Source organism: Lasioglossum baleicum, chromosome 11 (assembly GCF_051020765.1).
Source record: "Lasioglossum baleicum chromosome 11, iyLasBale1, whole genome shotgun sequence".
NCBI classification, from domain to species: domain Eukaryota; kingdom Metazoa; phylum Arthropoda; class Insecta; order Hymenoptera; family Halictidae; genus Lasioglossum; species Lasioglossum baleicum.
The window spans coordinates 10,765,689-10,785,775 of NC_134939.1; the positions used below are offsets into that span (position 1 = coordinate 10,765,689).

The 20,087-nt window shown below is 42.8% G+C and overlaps 1 protein-coding gene across 8 annotated transcripts in view; it reads left to right on the forward strand.

Annotated features, from left to right (window-relative positions):
* LOC143213267 (uncharacterized) overlaps positions 1–20,087 on the forward strand; it is a 516,895-nt gene that overhangs the window by 441,243 nt on the left and 55,565 nt on the right. For all 8 annotated transcript variants that reach the window (XM_076432949.1, XM_076432950.1, XM_076432956.1 and 5 more), the window contains one exon: positions 8,721–9,026. In XM_076432949.1, the coding sequence (XP_076289064.1) occupies positions 8,721–9,026 (306 nt within the window). The remainder of the gene's footprint in view (positions 1–8,720; positions 9,027–20,087) is intronic.

Genomic DNA, 20,087 nt, shown 5'->3' on the forward strand with positions numbered 1-20,087 from the left:
GTGCCATACGATTTATTCCTTCAAATTAAATGTTTCCACCATCTGGAATTTTTCCTATTATAAATGAAGGGCGAGTTATTTCAAATGCTCCTGTAAGGTGGAACATCCTGTAACGTACAGGATGAATTTGAATGATTGTTTCGAATATCAGTTATTTCGAGGCTTTCTGCCGACATGCCAGCAACTCTGCGTCACAGGCAAGTAGAATATCTGCGAGTCCTTCATCAAATCGAATCCTGAGGCGAAAAAGAGGAATGGAGACGGAAACGTAGCCGAGACCGCATCCCCGGAACTTCCGGAAAAGTTTCCCGAACGAGCTAACAAACGAACTTGCCCCGTTCGTCGATTTCCGTGGAAACTCGACGATTTGTGTAGCGAAATGATGGTCCGCCGTACTTTCGGAATCGATAAGCTGCGGTATTAAACGCTCCACGGGAAATACGCCATTTTCCCGCTTCGGCCATCTTCCACGCGCTCCACTTTACCGAGTTCTACGTTTCAGTCAGTTTCATTACCAAATCACTGAACTTTATAAAATATATTCTTAGCGTACCTGTTTTAACAAAATTATTTCGTTTGAAAAATCCTCGTAACTTTCTCCAAAACGTTAGAAACAGAAATTAATTATTCCAAAATTTTCATCAAACTCAATATCATTCGTAATGGAGTTAAGTAAATTAATTTGGCAGATTTTGACGAACACAGTCTCGGTGAAATATCCGCGCAAAGGGGTTCCGAAAAGGGGAGCAAGTCGCGTTTCAGCGGCGGAAAGTGACATTTTCGAGGAAAACTGTAAGCAACAAGTAATCGAATTCGGATCAACCGCGAATCGAGTTACCGGGATCGTCCACTAACCCGCCTGGAAATTAATAGAAGCTGAACTTTGTACGTCGGGGTCGGTGGGTTCGACGTCGCTCCGAAGCGCTACGCACAATAAAACGTTCGTTAACGAACCGGTTGCCATAGTTCCGCGAGCGGGGGTAGCGGTGTGCGGGGGTGTACGACGGCGGAAGCACCGCCTTTTCTCGGAATTAAATTAATTAAGCCAGATTATCCCGATGGATGTAAAAAAAAAAAGAAAACTTCAATACGGGGCTACGTCCGACGGACAAGTTTAGCTTCCAGCAGCCTCCCGGTTGAAGGCGGGTCCAGAGGGGGGTGGCAGAAGTCCGGGACCACGTAGTTTAATTCGTTTAAGCGCATCGCGAGCGCCCCCGGGGCGGCCACGGTCTTATCTCAAGGAAGACAGGTGTTTAAGGGTCCCCCGTAGCCACATATTTTCGCTGTTTCACGTCAATTTTCATTCCGAACTTCTGCTGACTCGACGACAGGCCGACCCTTTTCCACGGGACGACGCGCTTAAGGATAACTTCTCTTGTCCGCCCTCTTTCCTTCAGCTGTCAGCCCGGCGTCGTTACCTCTGAGGAACGTGTTTCCGTAAGAATGTTCAAAGAAATAACCTGGAAAATCGGTCCGGGTGTCCGAGAACGTCCCGAACGTACTTTCTCGATTTTTCAAATCTAAGCATTTTTGTTGGTTCATCTAAAGCAAGCCTGGCCAACCCAAATGGTTTCACGGGCCACTTTGATGACGCGTAACATTACAGGGTGCCACACTGTAGGTAAACATGCTTTTCAAAAATGTAATACAAATACAAAATGAATAAAACTTTATTATTATTATACTATGATTCAATATAATTAACTCTCGGTCTTAATTAATGAGACATTTGTTTATCCTTTCTTTCACTTAATTTTTGTAAATCTATATTTATGTTCGACGTTGCACATCTTACAATTAGCTGGTTTCCTAAATCGGCATCAGTTAATGAAGCACGTGATGAACTCTTTGTAAATTTCATCTCCGAAAAAAATGTTTCACTAACATATGTGGTTCCAAAAGCATTTACAACTCGTTGTGCAAAATATCTTAAGTTGGAATATCTCTCGGATGTAATATAAGTATTGTAAAAATTAATTTTTGATCTGGACGCAAAAGTTTGTTTCATTTGATTGTTGCACTGTAACTCAATTATATCAAAGATATCAAATATAGAAATGGAGTTCGTAGTCGCACTTGCGCATTATAACAATGACACATGCGAATTTTCATTTATTTAATATTTTTTGTACACATACAAGGATAAACAAAAGTTTCAATAGAAATGTGAAATCGCCTGGCGGGCCGCTTGTTGGCCAGGCGTGACCTAAAGGGTGCTTAAATATCTTCATCAAAAATTAGAACCATTAGATAAAGTTTGGTCGGAAAACGATTAGGGTTTCCGTCGACCCGTTTCTAATATTATTAAAATTTTCCGGAACGATCACCTCGGGATCGTTTCGCTGCCATCGTTCCCCGACTCTGACGAGTAGGTTATACGGATCGTACAGAATTTCATTTTCCAGTGCCGACAACGCTATTACCAGGCACGTCAGTGACTGTCGGTGACCCGGCAGAAAATTTTTCAAGCAACTAGCACGCGTACACCGATCGTCCATGCGTCTCCGGTCTCTTTGCTCGTTCACCTGCACGCCGGATGCTCGTTCTCCGGTCTCCCGACAATAACATACGTGTCACTCACGCTGAAATACATTTTCAAACTTCCATTTCCCGTCTCGGGGAAGCCCTTCGATCGTGCACGACTCCTGCCGAACTTTGCATGCGATCCAGAATATTGTCTACTTCTCCTTTTACACGTAGTATCCTCCTCCCTTCTTTCTCCCTTTATTATTTATTCATATTCTTGTTCCGTAGAGGCGTTCAACTTTTCGTTTCTGTTTGTCTTCCAGCTATTTTTATCTTTAAGTTCTGCTCTTCTCGTTTTCTGTCAGACTGCGGATCTTTAGGCGAAATAAAAATGTTCTAAATGGATTGTACGGTTCTTCGGAAGAAGTCTTGATGGATCGCGACTACGGTAGTTAATATTGTAGTTTTACTTAGCATACAAATAATGGAACGAAGACGCAAAGATGCCATAAACTCCGGAGGGGTGGCGGTGCCAGGAAAAGTGGGTCGCCTACGAGAAAAGCAGATGATGAACGATCGTGGTAGCGACATGACAGATGAAGAGAACGAACTAGAAAAATAATGCGATTCTCGCGTGAGCGCGATGGATTCTGAAATCTTCCGGACGCATTAGGTGTGCCGGTGAAAACCTTCGAGCGAAACATAGTATTGAAATACTTGATTGCCTTCGTAATTAAATCACAGAATTTACTCCATCACCTACATTCTTCCAGATTTGACAATCTCGAATCGCTATTGACAGACTTCATTTAATTTTCTACGTAGAACTGCATTTACTAGAATATTCGTTTGTTTTGCATACAGTCCATAAATAAGGGTTAATCCTCGATTCACAAGAAAGCTTTTGACGCTTTCGTGTATGAAACATTAAAAAGTATGTCTTTGCTGGCACTTCCCGAGCAAGAACATTGCAAGAAGGAGTTTCAGCGGTCTCCGTCGTTTCCTACGATTTGTCAGGGACGCTCGTTCGTTCAACAAAAGATAACGCCAAACTTTCAGAGACGTTTTGAAGAACGAACATCCGCGAGCCCGTGAGTAACAAATGCGTTCTCCTCGTGGACCGCGCCGGCAGCCATTTTGTTATGATTAAGAATAGCCGCTATTCCGCAAATGTCAGCCTTGAGCTAGATAAAAAAGCTCAAGAAAGCGAAATGCACGTCATTAAAAATATCTTCTCTTACTCCTTCGAACTTCTTCGAGCTTTAATATATTCGACAAACATTGTCGAACTTCTTACAAAACAACATACAAATCTAAAACGTGATCTTTTTCAAGAAAACTATATATTTTGCATAATATGGAGTAAAGGAAAACCGTGATATAATATTCTGCCCTGAATGAAATTAATTAGCCGAAAGCCGCGCCGTGTTGTTGTTATGACGTATTTAGTTACTAAATTTATAACGACCAGGAGGACCTAGCTTCCATGTACTAACATTTAAGTAATTCCTGTTTTGTGTTGCATTAATCTCGATCCAATTTACGAACCGCGGCTCATTGTTACACAGAACAAACACTAATTAAACTGAGCCAAACACGTTCAGCAGGTTGATAAATAAATTCCTGAACGTGGAAAAGTCACGCGCGTCCCTTCCTGCTTCTATTCGAATTGAACTTGCGCGACTGACGTATTAATAATTAATAAACTTTTAGGCGTTACGGGATCTCTCCGAGTTCAAAATGACCTCTAGACTAATTATACTCGTAATGCTGGTTACAATGTCGGTTTGCAATCTCCATGACCAATATATACGCCACTGTACAGAGTGTCCCAAAAATGTTGCATTTCCTTGAGAGAGGTGATGAAGTCATTTGAAGCAGAGTAGGACAATAATCAAATAATATTTAAAAATTACTAATAGTCTTTCTGAATGTTAGTCATAGCAAAATAGTCAAAACTTTTTGATTAGTTAGTGATAACTAAATGGCAAATAATTAGTCACAGCTCTAAGTAATCGTTAGCTATTGCTTATTAGTGAATTAGTAGTTGATGATCAGTCATCAATCTTTAGCCATCAGTCACTATTGTGCGATTAACATACATTAACATACATTAATATTATTAATTAGTTATCACTAACTAATCAAAAAGTTTTGACTAATGACTATTTTGCTATGATTAACATTCAAAAAGGCTATTAGTCATTTTTAAATATTAGTTGATTATTGCCCTACTCTGATTTGAAGTAGCTTTTTCCTTTGCGGAACTGTTCTCCGCGGTTTTGTTTTCGAGTTATTAACGAAAGCGCGGAGAAAAAGGTTTTTAAAGGAAAAAGTTATTTCAAATGACAAGGAATATTGCAAATTCAGGAATCACCTTTTTCAAGGAAATGAATGGAATTTAATTTCTACTTTTGACTATAAATGTACCATACTTGTATAAACATGTCTAGAAAAAGTTGGAGCACAATGTTCAAGTGAATAGCTGCATTTCCCCCCCCCCCCCCCCCGTTGACAAGCCATTCAATGGCTAAAGCATTTCGTTACAAAAAGATTATATGCAACAGCACTTTCAATGGCAACAGTTTCAATGGCTTTATTTTTCCATCGAAATTCTTCCAAACGCGTTATTGTATGTATTTCAAATATGTCCGACAATTGCTCGTCTTTCAAATGATCAATGGCCGCCGTCGATTCTATCACTCGCGTTAAACTCTGCACGCTTGCCACGCGTTGGTCGACATGTTGCTTTCTCTTAATAATAAACGATCATTCTACCCATTCTATGCCGCGTACAAAATGAAAGGGATAGAAAACACTGGCATATTTCGAAGACAAACATCATACGCCGCACACGTATGCAATCTCATGCGTTTAATTCTTCATAAAGCGAACTGAGCGTGGTCGGCCCACCATTCCCTCTTAAATGTTTCATTATAATTACTCGATATTTACCCGGACGCATTAGTTAACAATATGGGCACCCCAAAACCATGTCTGAGAATAATTAGAGTTGATCATTGTCGATGCACCTTTTAAAGCACCATGCAATCCTTTTAATTAAGACGCGGTAGTACGATTCGTTCACTGGTAAATGATTGACAGAAAATTATACACCTCTCGTATAATATTATTTTCTGTCATGAGTCACGGGTCTCGTAGCAATTACTGTTTCTACGCTATAATAGGGCTGGATTAGGATGGGAAGACAAGAAATACAACACATCGGTTTAATAAACAGTCTCGAGGTCTAATATTCGCGCAACGTAAGTCATACGCTTCCTAAATAGTTTCTCGATAGTGCATGTTTTAGAAAAACATGTTGCGTTTAATAAAAATTCGTATGACGTTCTTTGAGAATAAAACTGCTTTTATTGTTTCACTGGCGACACTCGCAAAAGGTTAATTCGCGACTACAGATAAAGAGAAAAGGAGAATCGTGGAACGTTTCACGAATTTGACAGTGTAATGCATATTCCGGTGCATCCGCGTGCAATCGTTGCAACGTATTCGTTCCGTCACCCTCCGTCGACGGATGGGGAAAAGCACGAGTACGCGTGTTCCTCGGTCTCGCGGCCAGAAAACAACCGGCTACTGATTACAGCAATGACAAATGGCAGCGTGGGAATTACGAAATGAAGGTTTAATAAGGTATGAGTCGGATCGGGAACGACCGCCGCCACATTCCCAGCACTAATTAACAAATCCAATTTTAATCGACGGTTCAATTCGCGTCGTACGCTGCAATCCCCTCTGGATACACCGTTGCACGCGCGTAAAAGTGATTAGCGGCTGGCTCCGTGGTGCAATTATTTCGTGTCAGCTGGATTGATACTTTTTTTCTCTCTCTCTCTTTCTCTCTTTCCCCTTCCAGTATCGATCGATTGATTTTTGTAAATAGAACCGCCGAGTCGAACGAGGCCACCAAAAGCGAGTCGAACGGGTGTCCTGCTTCGTTCTAATTAAAAGTTGCGCGGACGGTGATTATTAACATTTATAACACATCGATTATTGTACGAGAAACTCTCGTATTTGCAATTTCATGGAAACCAGGCTAATGGAAAAATTTATTTCGTTGATTAAAGGTGAAATGATTTGGTGTAAAAATGTATAACATTTTTATGCTACAGGTTATTCATCCAGATGCAATCAATTTCTAGCAAAGATACAAGTGTAAGGTGATTTGCAGTTCTTAATGCTAGTGGAAATAATCCTTCCAAGCTGGACATGGTGTACTTACATAATCCTTCCATTCTAGCAATTGGTCGACGATATTTTCCGTGCCGGTGTTATCCGTAATAACGAAAGCGTCCAGGCTGGGGGGGGGACGAAGGGGGTGGCATTGAATGGTCGCCGTTTTGGCGATCACAGCCGAATAATTCGGAAAACCGGGTCCAGAAACAGTCGGGACGCGATGACGTGAATGGCAGACCGGGCGTGTCCGCGGTAATCCAATGGGAGCGTCTCTTAATTAAAAATCGTGAAATCCGGGCCGGCGTTCTGTCCCTTTGTTATGACTCGCATTCGCCGTTTCCCCGGAGCCGTGGAAAAGCGTACAGGCGTCTACGTTTTTTTTTCCATAGTGTCGTTGAAAAACGATCGGACGGGACAACCATTGCTCCCGTCCGCCATTATTCCGTGTACACGGTATTGCGCGAAAACGTGCGCTAGCACGCGCGCGCGCGCGCCCGCACGTTCACATGCACGCGCCATTTTCCTGCCCCCCTTTTTTCTCTACTTTTCCTTTTTTTCCCCACCCGACTATATTGTCCTGTTTTATTATCCTTCTCCTGTCTTCCGCTTTTGTTTTTCATACGCCGGACGCTCCGCCTGAATTGATCGCCTCGGATATATTCCTTTCTGGAAAATGTTTTACACCGATGTCGTCCATAGTCCTCTCTCTCTCTCTCTCTGCGTTGCCTGGCGCGTCAAGGTCGTTTTGTAGCTGGTATAGCTACGATGAAAATTTGATTTAGTTTTCTTTGGTATTCGATTGAGGTATTTTTTGATGGTTTATTTTGGTTTTTGTAATTGTTTCTCTGATGAGAGGACTTATATTATACTGGGTGAGTCACCTAACGTTGCCATCTCAAATATCTTTGTTGTTTTTAAAGCCTAAGTATGAAGTTTACAAATAAGGGGCTTCGAAAATTAGACCACGAATTTTTAATGGTTAATGCAAAATAATAATGTTCTCTGTCTGTTATATGGACTAGGAGCTACTTAGAAAGTGTATACGTGCATGGGTAATTTATAGTCACTGAATTCCTAATGAAAGGGACTATCATTGTAGGTGTTTAAAAAAGGGTGTTTCCATTTTAAAAAATGAAGGTGACCTTGATATCTCTAAAAGAAATCACATAAAAACAAAAATATTTTTGGTATCATGTGAGCCCCACTTTGTCCTTCAGACATTTTACATATCTTTAAAAACAACAAAGATATTTGAGGTGGCAACGTTAGGGGACTCACCCCTTGTATATTATCAAAATAAAAATTTGGAAGGGATATTCGCTTTTCTTAGATCGTACAGTTTCCGTGTTCTTCAGGCGTTTCTTTGTTCGATCAGCGATAAAATTGTTAGTAACCTAGACAGAAGGCACAGGAAACAGGCGAAACACCGTCTGGATAGAGAACAGCAGCGCAGGTGCACGCCTCGAAACCGCATACCCGTTATAACGTTCATTGTTCGCGTTTTCGCACGTGTGTCGCTGCGGAGCGACGCAGCGCACCGCGACGCGAGATTAACGCGCGCTCAAATTTTATGGCTCGATCCTTTCACGAATATTACGATGGTCGATAACGTGAAAGCGAATGGAATTTCCGTGAAAAAGGAAAGCTGAATGCGGGCTACGCTCTGTTTGGAAGATAACGCGGCTCAACGCTCGGCACCCCCCGAAATTCATTTGCCTGGTTTTGTTCGCCGACGCTGATTTTTAGTCGGCCAAAAATGATTTGCGATGTCTGATAGCGACCGGTAATATTGATAAGGTGACATCGAATTTTTTTTCAATTTCGGACCGGGTGCAATAGTGCACCCACTCGTTTCTGTATGCGATGAACAAGATTGCCGTTTGACGTGTGACCGATTGGGATGGGTGTGACAAATTGCAAAGTTTTTCTTTAAAAATATATATAATACTAACGTTTTGATAAAATATTTATCAAAATATACTACTCCTAGTCAATGTTTATAGACCACGTATCTTGCTGAACTAATTCTTAATTGGTTTGTTGTCGTTTGTATTTTGCAGAGTGCAACGTCTCCCGGCGCCAGCAACGATGGCCTCACGAAACAACAATTGGAGCTCATCCAGCAGATCATGCAGCAGACTCAACAACAGCAACAGCAGCAGCAGCAGCAAACATCCGCGCAACAGCAACAGCAACAACAACGCACCACAGCCACAGCGACAGTCACAACACAAATTCAGAAACCGCAAAAGCCGTCCGTCAAGCCCACAATCTCGTCCAGCAGCGTCTCTAGCAGTTCTGGGAGCTCGAGTGCGACCAACAGCGCCAGATCCAGCCCGAAACCGAAGGTGTGGAGTCATGTTCAAGTGAGTAATAACTTCTAATTAATCATCTCATTCCCTAACGATCTTACTCCGTAAACTAAATTTTAAAGGAACTACTAAAATTTTAAAGAAAAAAATAAATTACACTTTTGCATAAATATCCGCAGTCGAGTATGGGACATTATCAAGCAAACAATTTACGATTAATATCTCAAACGGGGTCGCTCCCTTTTGTCAATATCTATTAAATTAAGGATTAACTTTTTAAGTTTGAAGTTTGAACATGATTGTCCTATTATTTCAACTCGCGACATCGGAACCCTGGCTCACAATATAGGGTACAAATGATGTCGAATCGGATGTTTGTGAACTCCAATACACGTTGACTAATCGAACTGTTGACACAAGAAATACAATCGGCAAACATTGACGTTGTTGCTGCAAGGAGCTCGGCTCCCAACCACCTAAACATATGAACCACGCGGCTCTTATGTTAACTTAATCGATCTAATAGTAGTTACTTAGTCTGCCAACTGGATAAATTGTTTACGATTAGCTCCAATCTAACCGTAAGAACAATAAACGGACCAGCGCCGCGCGTTTCCGAAAATATACAGAATGTATTTCTTCCTTTGCGTTTCTCGTTCGATTGATGAAGTCGAGTCGGGGAACATGAAGCTGCAGTTTCAACAAACCTGTCCATTAGAAAAGGTTCCGTTCAAAAATAAAGATCTTCGCGAGAAGATCCCTTACAAAGTTTTGAAATTGGAAATTACAATTTGTTTAAAACTTTCGGTTCTATTGAAACGTGTCTAGTGTTATCCGTATTTAAATTTTAGTTGCAAAATTTTGTAGTCGATCACGATCGAACATAACACATTATGTTCGAGGAAAATAAATATTGGAAAGAAGAAAAATTTCTCTCGTGACATAAACCACCCGGGTTGCCCTGGCAGGATTAATATGTTCGTCAGAATAATTATTCTTTTTCGAAGTGTGCATACATATGTAGAACACCGCCCCAACGGGGTCGGATGTTGAAGGTTTCGTTCTCGCCAAAGTACGCAGGAGCGAAACAAGACTCTCTCGAATTCCGTCGCGTTGATTATTTCGCCCCTCGCCACCCCCGAAAGTCTGGTAGAATCCATTCGTTCACGAATTCCTGGCCAATTACGATTCCCGGGGTTCTACGTCGCTGCCGCAGTTCGTCTTTGAGCGGTAACGACGATTCCAGCGATTTCTTCGGCCCCACCCCCGCACACCTGCTCGACCGAACAACCCCCCTAGGTTCTCTCTATCGGCAAAGATCTCATACATATTAATGGCGATCCGATCGATTTCAAGCTGCGCTCGCTTCTTGCTCTGTTTAGGGACACCGGCGTTTCGGCGCATAAGCCCTTCCGCCGCCCACAATGGTTATTATGCCATTAACGTAATGAAGTTAGGCGGCGGTAAAGGTTCCGATGGTTGGCCGCCGGGTCATTCCAGATACGAAGAACGTGATAAAATAGGAGCCGGCTGGATGGTATTCCGATGGCGATGCTTGCATATGTTTGTTGGTTAATTGTTCGTCGCGAGCGGCGCGTGACGCGAATTAATAAACAATGCGAGCGGCGACCCGCGCCGCGGTCGACCGTCTGGCATGTGTAATTTTTTTATGTAATGTTAAAATTTCATACATATTGCAAAATACATTGACAAATTTCATTCTACATTTAATCGTCATGTAGATCAATCTAAATTCCTCGAAAAATTTCAATTACATCGTCACCTAGACCACTGACCCGCGATGCAGCGGAACGTTAAAGGGGGTAGTAGGAAATACGGAGCTAGGGGGTTGGCGGGGGGCTCGTAGAAGGAACGGCCGCGTGGATTTGTCGTTGACACGTCGTGTGAATGGGGCCCGGTTAAACCGAGCGTGTAAAGCTCGGAACGTTGCATGACTGCCGCGACTATTCCACCGTTAGTGTGCGGGGGTGGAGGGTAACTCAGAAGAGAGAGAGAGATAGATAGAAAGAGAGCCAGAGAGACAGAATGACCCGAATGCCGATGTGCTGGTCCTCCTCCTCTTGCGGAAAGGCATTATTCGCGGCGAAAAGTCCGCCTGCCGGAACGTCGACCGAGGACACGTCGTTACCTTCGCAATTTGCGAGCAACGTTGCTCCTGTTTGCTCTTTCACTTTCCCTCGACCGATCGCCTAATCTCCCAGACCGGTTGCTTTAAATCACCGTCTCTCTCGCTCTCTCTCTCTTTCTCTCCCTCTCCCTCCCGTCCCCCTACGTTTGTCTCGCCGCGGCTATTTCGGGCGGAATTGGAGCGCGCGACTCGTCCGCGCGTTTTTCCAATTACTTACGATCGATTCGGACCCCGAGTGCAATTTATGCCGGGCTGGTTTCTGAAATGTTCAATATCGGCCGGCTGCGATTTGTCGATGAAAAAATCCGGAATGATACCGCCATTTTTGCGCCGCGGCCACCGCCTGTCTCCCGGGGACGGATCGCAAACTTCTGAACTGATTGAAAGCGTAATTACTGGACTGCTGCTAGATTCCTATACGAAATAAAAATGGCCTACATCGATTGCGAGAATCGGAAGCTAAATGCAAATGTATGTCCTCTATTAATAATCTTATCGAGAGTTGAAAACAATGTAGCAGCGTCTTTGCAAATTTTCTGATATTTTTGTGATAATATTTTGTTGATCACAAGCTCAGCGATGTACTTTTCTTGGAAAGCTAACTGCACTACAGAATTTTAAACGGACTAGAGTTGCATTGTACGCGAGAAAATCGTACTCTCCTGTAAAACGAATCGTAATAAAAAGAGAGCTGCCTGTTTTATTATTGGGATTTATACAAATGTCTTTATGGCTAATGCTTACTTCGAGATAGTTGTAAATAAAGAGCTCAGAGCCGCCTGATGGTCCAAGTGGCCGTTTCATACGCTGCGGACGTATTCTTTTTAAACGCCATCATATTTTTCCGTTTTATGTCGGCGTGCGGAATAAAAATACACGAAATTCTGAACGTATTGATTCAAAGAGTTATTCATCGGAATGATGATTCCGGTTTTACTACGGTTATCGACTTTCAATTCCGGTCACGTTCTCGTAAACAAATAAACGTTTTAACGACATAATTCGTCTCGCAATTTTAATTCTGAATGGACCAAAACGCAGACAGAGGTCGACCAACCAAAGTTTTACCGGGAAACACGAATCACTGCCTCTGGTTCAAACTATTAAAGAATTGTGCTCGGGAATGTTTTTAAAAAGTGTTTGAGAATGTTTATTAAAAAATGTTTCATTAGAGGAACACACACAAGCTATGAACAATGAATTCATTGAATAGTATTCAGCATTTGTACTATGGTATGTCCTAAAAATTTGAAGTTGATAGTTGCAGCATCCGTTTTCGGGAATGGACAGCAAATTATACATATAAAGGGCTGAGAATTAGCTTGTGCAGTTAAGGTATTCGAAAAATGACAGGAAAAATCGAGGGATGATGGTAATCTTTCTGTGATCCGGAATTCCAATTCCTTGAATGCCGGACGGCGGGTTTCCCTGACACAATTCCGGGCACAATGACCCGCAAAAGTGTAGAAGACAGAAAGAGAGAGGTAGATAGGAACAAGATCGAATCAGAAAAGATTTGCAATCACAAGTAAACCTCTCCGGCACCTTTCCCCCATTCGGATTCCACAAGGCACCTGCCCCGGCTCTTTTGAATCGCGGTGGCGCACAGCTGCGATCCTAACTCCTGGACGCCGAGGAATATTAATAAAGAAGCCGGGCCTAGGAGAGCAGTCGTTCGAAAATTATTCCGTCGACTTCTCTTCGATCGTAGAGCTGGCGCAGAGGCAGGTGTGCCTGTTCCTGGATTATCTTAAATCGTTTCCGAACGAGGCTTCCGAGAGGTCGACGATTTCCGATCGATACCGGGCAATAACAGTTACAAGTCTCGAGAACGACGGCCACTTTCTAGCCCAGCACTTGCGTGCAGACGTTCGACTATCGCTCGGCCATCTTCATTAACTTGAATACCTTCGGTAGTCCAGGCTTACGCGGGCGTACTCGCCGAGGACCATAAACGGGGCCTGTGACAGAAGTTCGGCGAATCGGCGCGCCAGGAATCGAAATTATACCGGCCGATAAGAAAAACACGAGCGTTTCGCTCGGAATTGAATTCGAGTTCGGGAACTGTTCGGGGAAACTGTTTATGCATTTGTTGCAGATTGCTGCGGAGGTGGGATTGAAACTCCTTTGACTCGGCAAAGTTGAGGAACGTTTGCTGCGAAAAGTATTCTTTGTTAGTGGCAGAAATTAGTTTTTGATTCGAATAGTTTAGAGAATCGTAAGCTTTATTTTTCATTGGAGTCTTTAATACAGCCAAACGTGTATACAAAATTTTGAAATGCTTGATCATTAATAATCTCACCAGTTTTTAATATGTCTATAATTGAAACTCCATCTGATTAACATGGGAGGATTCCTTGGCGCCACCCGAGGCCAGAGGATGATTCAGAAGAACGTAAACCGGAAGAGGTCGGTCGCTAAGACGTTGCAAGAAGAATAGAGAGTTTCAGTGGCGTTCGAGTGGCATTAATATGTATGCACATCGGTCGGCCGTAGCCAGGGGACAGGTCAGGGGCTCTGGAAAGTTTCACTTGCAAATAGAGCGCCGGCAATAATAATAAATATTGCGGATTGCGGGTCGAAGACATAGCGGCATAGTGAACGCGCGCTGTGCTCGTGCGCTCGAATAAACTTGAGGAACAAATCGGCTGCTACGGGATCGCTGCGCGCCGGCTCGGACGTCGTTTTACCTACCCGGCCATAAGATAGAGTTTGTAACGAGAGTATGGATTAAATTAATATGATCTGGTATGCGCTCGCGGATACGGCCTGGCATAGTAATGAAGGGATCGAGGGGATTCGGCCTGTACGCCCGACGGTTTTATCTTTATGGAGCCGTCTTGGGGAAGTCGTATCCAACGACCCCTTTCGGCTGCCACCAGTTTTGTGTTTGCTGCTAACTAGAAACTTGTCGTCCGTCCAAATCCGTTTATGTTATTTGTGTTTTCTTCGGATTGGGTCACGGTAGATGGCAATTTACGAGTTACGATTCCGTCGACGCGTACACCGCTGGTATTTGTACTAATTTCGACTAACATAAGAATGAGAATTGAAAAGAAGAATTTCAATTCAAATAAAAATATTTTGGAAAACATTGCAGATGTCTCGAGAAATATTTCCGCATGATATTCAGTGGAATGCTTTTATGCAAAATATTTCACAGAATCGAGTGAAATGTTCCGGTAGAACAAGTTGCAAGGTTACAAGGAAGGATTCAATGGTTTGAAAATCCTTCTCGTCGTAGAATGTAAGGTCGCATTTTTTATACATCGAGCAGAGGCGTGGTATTTCCACAATGTAGAAGACTGTTGAATCGTAGGAATTAAATTATTGCACGGGGAAAAGTGCGCAGGTTTTCATGCGTTCGAGAAAGGAGGTACGTAAAGCACACACTTAACAAGTCTTCCCGCAATAGCTGGGAACAATTGTAGTTCTAAAACATCCTTTCCGTAGCACGCGTCGAGTTTATTCAGTGGCAAGATGCAGTCAGCTGCGAATGAACTGTAACTTTATACATATGTACGCTTTACGAGAGTCTGCGCGCGGGCCTCGAGTGCATAAAAATTCCGAGGAAATCGTCAAGTCCGACGGAGCACGTCGGTGCACACCAATTTCACTGAAAATCTTCCTCAGTTTCTATTGGAACGTTACATGAACACTTCTGATGGAAAAATAATCATTTCCTATCAAACATTTAAAAATCACAGAATCGAAGAATATTTCACCTTTCTATTATTGATTCACCTGAATTGCTAAAATCAATGATGTGTCAAGGCAGAATATAATTAAACGCGAAATAAATGTCGCCGAAATTTTGTAAGCGTTACTAGAATAGCTTGCGTTCGATGCATTGTTGGAGTATTTCCAAAATATCACTAGCAAGTTAGTTTCAAATTTAAATTGATTTATGTGATTTGTTTCGAAGACAGATGTCTCGGGGCAACTGTGTAGTTCGTGCGAGATCTAATTCGCTGAGGAACGCAACTTCTATTTATTATTTCAAGATTACTCCTTCCAATTTACTTGAGTGATTCAATCATAGAGAAGATACAGTAAGGAGCATAACTGATTCCACACACTTTAAATCAGAACCACTTTCTTATGAATGGACCAAACGACTTTAATTTCTCTGTAAGCCTAGAAGAATTAGTTTAGTAAATGATGTGTAAAAAATATGTTGAAACAATGCATTTGGACGGAATTGTGAAAAACAATAGTAAAAAATGATTTTTACAACTTTTTTAGCTGGGCCAATAACGAAAATTCAAAAGATGTGCCTGGTCAACTGGTATAAATTATATACGCTCTGAAAATCTCATTGAAATTACTTAATTGGTTTGCGAATTATAAACGATCAAAAGTGGTAAAACTTGCAAATTTCAAGATTTTCAGCCCTTTTACAACTTTTGATCGTTTATAACTCGTAAACCAATTAACCAATTTGAATGAAATTTTCGGAACGTATTTATATAATTTATATTATACAAGTTGACCAAACACATCTTTTAGCCCAGCTAAGAAAGTCGTAAAAATCAATTTTTACTATTGTTTTTCACAATTCCGACCAAATGCATTTTTTCAACTTATTTATTATAGACGTCATTTACTGAACAAATTCTTCTAGCCTTACAGAGAAATTGAAGACGTTTGGTCCATTCGTATAAAAGTTATTCTGATTTAATTGTACATAATAGTTGCGTACAACTTTGTAAAACTATTATTAGGTGATGTAGTAGTTTCAGTAAAGTTTACAACTTATTCAGTGGCGTGCACGCGGAAATGAAACGGGAAGACTGGCGAGAATAAGAATTACGGCGAGCAGTTACGTTCGCGGTTCTACGCGCGAGGAAACAGAAAGAGAATAGTAGAGGCTCTCCGCGTTCCGGTCGTTTGCGCTGTCGTAAGTTTCTGTCGTCGGTCGCGGGGGCTAACCTCTGCCAACCTCTCGGCCCTTTTATACGGCGCGATAGTTTCATCGCGAAACTGCCACCGTTCACATCTGTTGCCTTTCCCATTACCGCGCGGACATACATACACCAGACCGTTTTGCCGGCCGGTAAACTCGAGAGAACCAGCCCCCCGCTCCCTCTCTCAATTCCGCCATCTCTCTTATACCGTCACAGTGAAAGAACCCCCACGCGCTCCTGTCACGCAGGATGTTTCGACCGAACGAATTGCTCTGCTCCTAGATTGGTCTGTCGAGCGCCTGTGAGAATCACGCGCTGTCGATTTTGCACGTCGATTTTACACAGGCTGGCCCGCCAGGTTGTGCTCGTTTAAATTTCACTAAATCTGTAACACTTAAATTTACACGACCCATCGTCACTCCTCCCTCGCCACTTAATGCATCGAGTTCTGCGGAACCTCATCTCGGTAGACGAGGGAAGTATGGAATTACCAGAGAAAAAAGTTTCTAATTTGGTCATTTTCGTCTTACCTTTTCGAACATAGTACCAGTGGATTGCTAAGATTTTTCTGATTAAAACGAGTCCAAACACGGCATAGATCGGACTAGTTTTGTAGTTACGATGTAATGTTATAATAACGGAATTAACAACATCCGTATGATTGCTATAATATGAGATCTGTATGTCGTGAATCTCAGCAATCCACTGGCACCACATCTCAGAAGGTAAGCCAAAAATGATTAAACTTGAAAACACCTTCGTACCTCTTTCTCTAACAAGAACCATAGACTCGCAAAGAGAGCTTCCATAATTTCCAGCAACTTGAAAGACAAGTTACAGAGACACCTCTCTATCTCCTCCAGATTTTCTGAGCAGTCAGAAACAAAAGAAGCATCTCGAAAGACTCACGTCCCCGACCGCGACACAGCAATTATTCCCGGCGCCGATAAATTCCGCGGCTCCTCGGCGAATTCGCAATGGCGAATTCACGGTGGCTACGTGTTTGCAACCAGGAGCCCCGTTTGAATACTAACGGTCCTCTGGTGACCCAGAGAAAGAATATAGGGCCGGTACGAGCGGCATTAGCATGTTCGTTTCGGTTTAAAATTTAAATCTCCGCGATGAATCGCGGAAGAGGCATCGCCGGATTTGCCCGGAAGCGTATCAGGTCTCTTTAAAGTCTCCAACGTATCAGAACCACGTGTACCGACGAAGATGGAAGAAGAGGATCCAGGTGAGACAGATACAATCGAACAAAACCAAGAGAAAAGAGAGGGAAAGGTTGAAAAGAAAGCGAAAAAGACGCGAAGAGAGCAGCTGCCAGTCTCGATTTTCGAGTTTACGATGATAAAATTCGAAAAGAGGAGCGCAGATTTTTCAAGGCCAGTCGATCTCCCAACGTACCGAGGCCACATGTGGCCTGCTGGCCACGCGATTGGTCAACGATCAAGATTTTTCATTTGGAAGATCACGGATGGAACGAGGATTGGTCATTCTGGTAGTCCAGGGTGGTCTCTTTCCTCATGGAACAGGACTTGCTGGGGGTCTTCGGAGATTCACTGGGGGGTCCGCACAGGGGTGGAACAGCAGGAGAAATTCTTTCGTCTAAGGGTGCACGTGACACCGGTCTGACCGGGTCTTAACTGTGAGAAGATACGTTTGCCGAGGGAACGCGCGTCTAAGCACCCCGAAGGAGTTTAGGCACCCTGTTCCACTGGTGTCTTCCTCGTTGCTGGAGGTAAGCCACCCCTTTCACCCTTCACGATGGAGTGGGTTATTTAAAGGGAACGCGATCAGTTTTACTTCCTGTCCAGCGAACAATTGCGCCTTTCTGGATGGTCAGGAATTGTGTCACACGTAGGGCACCGACTCTGGCCCCCTGCGATTGTTAGTAATGTTAGGTGACTGTTCTTAATCGGTATGTTTATCGCCCCTACCGAAATAAATAATTCATTTTAAAAATTAGCAAAATGGCATTAAATCATTATAACTCTGTCACTTCGATGCATTTCAGTATCACATTTTGGGAAGATATTTTTAATATTTTATAATTCTAAAAAATCGATTTTTTCCACCCGTCGAAATGAAACCCTAATCGTGAAACACAGCCGGGACCCTCTTGGCAACGCGTCGCGTCGCGATCGAATTTAGAGCGACGCGAAACAACACGGACTATTTTCAGGAGTTTCTATAGATGTTCCGCCACCATACCGTTATTTATAAAGCCTCTGTCATCGACTGATGCTCGAGACCTAAGTGCGCCGCTTTCAGACGCCTGTCTCCTTCCTCTTTAAACCCTTTGACTGCGGTGTTCGTTGCTTTGGAGCGGTAAGCGTTTTACCACGCGATCGTCTTGTTACTATCGCTGTGACTGGCCAAGTTAATTCACAATTATCGCTGCAGTTCAAGTGACAATTCCATTGTTAAGAATAAGAGAACATCGAAATGTTTCTAGATACTTAAAGCTCAGTCATTTCGGTTCAGTGTTGTTTTCGGGAATTTTTTATGGATAATTAATAAGTGAAAAATCGCGGGATTTTATGGTGATATTTTACTCTTGACTTTATTATCAATTTTTTCGGAACGATATATTAAAAATATTATAAATCCCTTGAATTTGTGAAGATTTCAAGCCTAGCCACTTGAAAATTCCGCTCGGCTGATAAAATTTCGATCGGTTCGAGGTCCCCGGGTGTTGTTTCCCGTCTCCCTCGTCCCAGGCAGCTAATTAATTTCTGAAGTTGTGGGTCGGGGGCATCGTGGGCCGACAAAGAAGCGTCGGCACAGGATTGCCGAAGCGGAAGCCGGGTGCTTCTTCGATCGATTGTCCAAGGAAAGGGTGCCGGTGTACACGGGGAATGATCGTTAATGGAAGATGTAATTGGAAAATACTTGGCGCGCCTCCGTTCAATTCGCTTCCTTGTTTGTTTGCGATACCGTGCCAAGCCGCAGCGAGTTATTGCAAGAATCCTGCTACTACCCGCCGCCATAATCCTACACGGTCTATAAACTTCCTGTTCCTGCCTCGTCCTCGGGTATCGTACCCCGCACGCTTTTACGCCGTCCTTCCGAACAGGATCGATCGACGAGGACCGGATGCCTGACAGCCGATCGGCCTCGCGAAATATGTGCTTCTCATACCCGGCGAAAAAAATATTGTTTCCTTCCGACGGAGGAGTCCTGAGATAAACCATCGACCGTCCCGTACCCCTCGTGCTTTCAATATTTCTCTCTCCCTGGATCGATGGGGAGGAACGTTCCTTTTTATTCGCCTCGAGGATTTCTGTCAAACATGAACTCGCCATTTTGTAAGTTATTCAGCATTGTGCCTGTCGTAAACCATCTGGTAAATGCTATCTTCGACAATTGTTTAGATTGTCTGGTTCAATATTTTAATAATTTTAATAATCGAAAAATATTAATTCACCGTTGTGCAAGTTATTTGGTGCTACACCTAACGAATATTAAAAGTACCTCGTTATTTTTGTCTGATGAAAATAATTTTTATCGTGATACATCCTTGAGAACACAAGGAAATATATTCCCATTATGTACTAGTAAATAATTATGCCACTCTGACTCGTGCAAACACTTTCATGTTTCGTCGATAATTAATTATTAAACAACCTGTTTGTGTTCTTCGTAGCACCGAATATTCCTCTGGCTCTGGTTGAAAACATCCAGTAGTGACGTCGATACAGTAATTAAAAATATTTCATTTATTGTTCGACGGAAGTTCTGCTTGCAAACACGACTCGAGCGCGCGCTCTCGCTCTCTCTCTCTCTCTCACTCGGAATTCCTCAATCGGGGGACGCGTGATCGATGAGGTCGTCGAATGAAAATTTTCGTTCGAGATCTGCGATTCGAAGCACCTTCGGTAAATTCGGGTAGATCAATTAGCGAAATGGAAGTTACTAATACAGTCGGAGTGTTTTACTGTTATCCGTCGTGAACGGGAACATCGCATCGGAAGAGAGGAGAGCATGCGAAACAAACCGCTGTTAAAACTTTCATGATTTTATTTTCGTATCTCTGCTGGATAATTACATTTCCCCGGA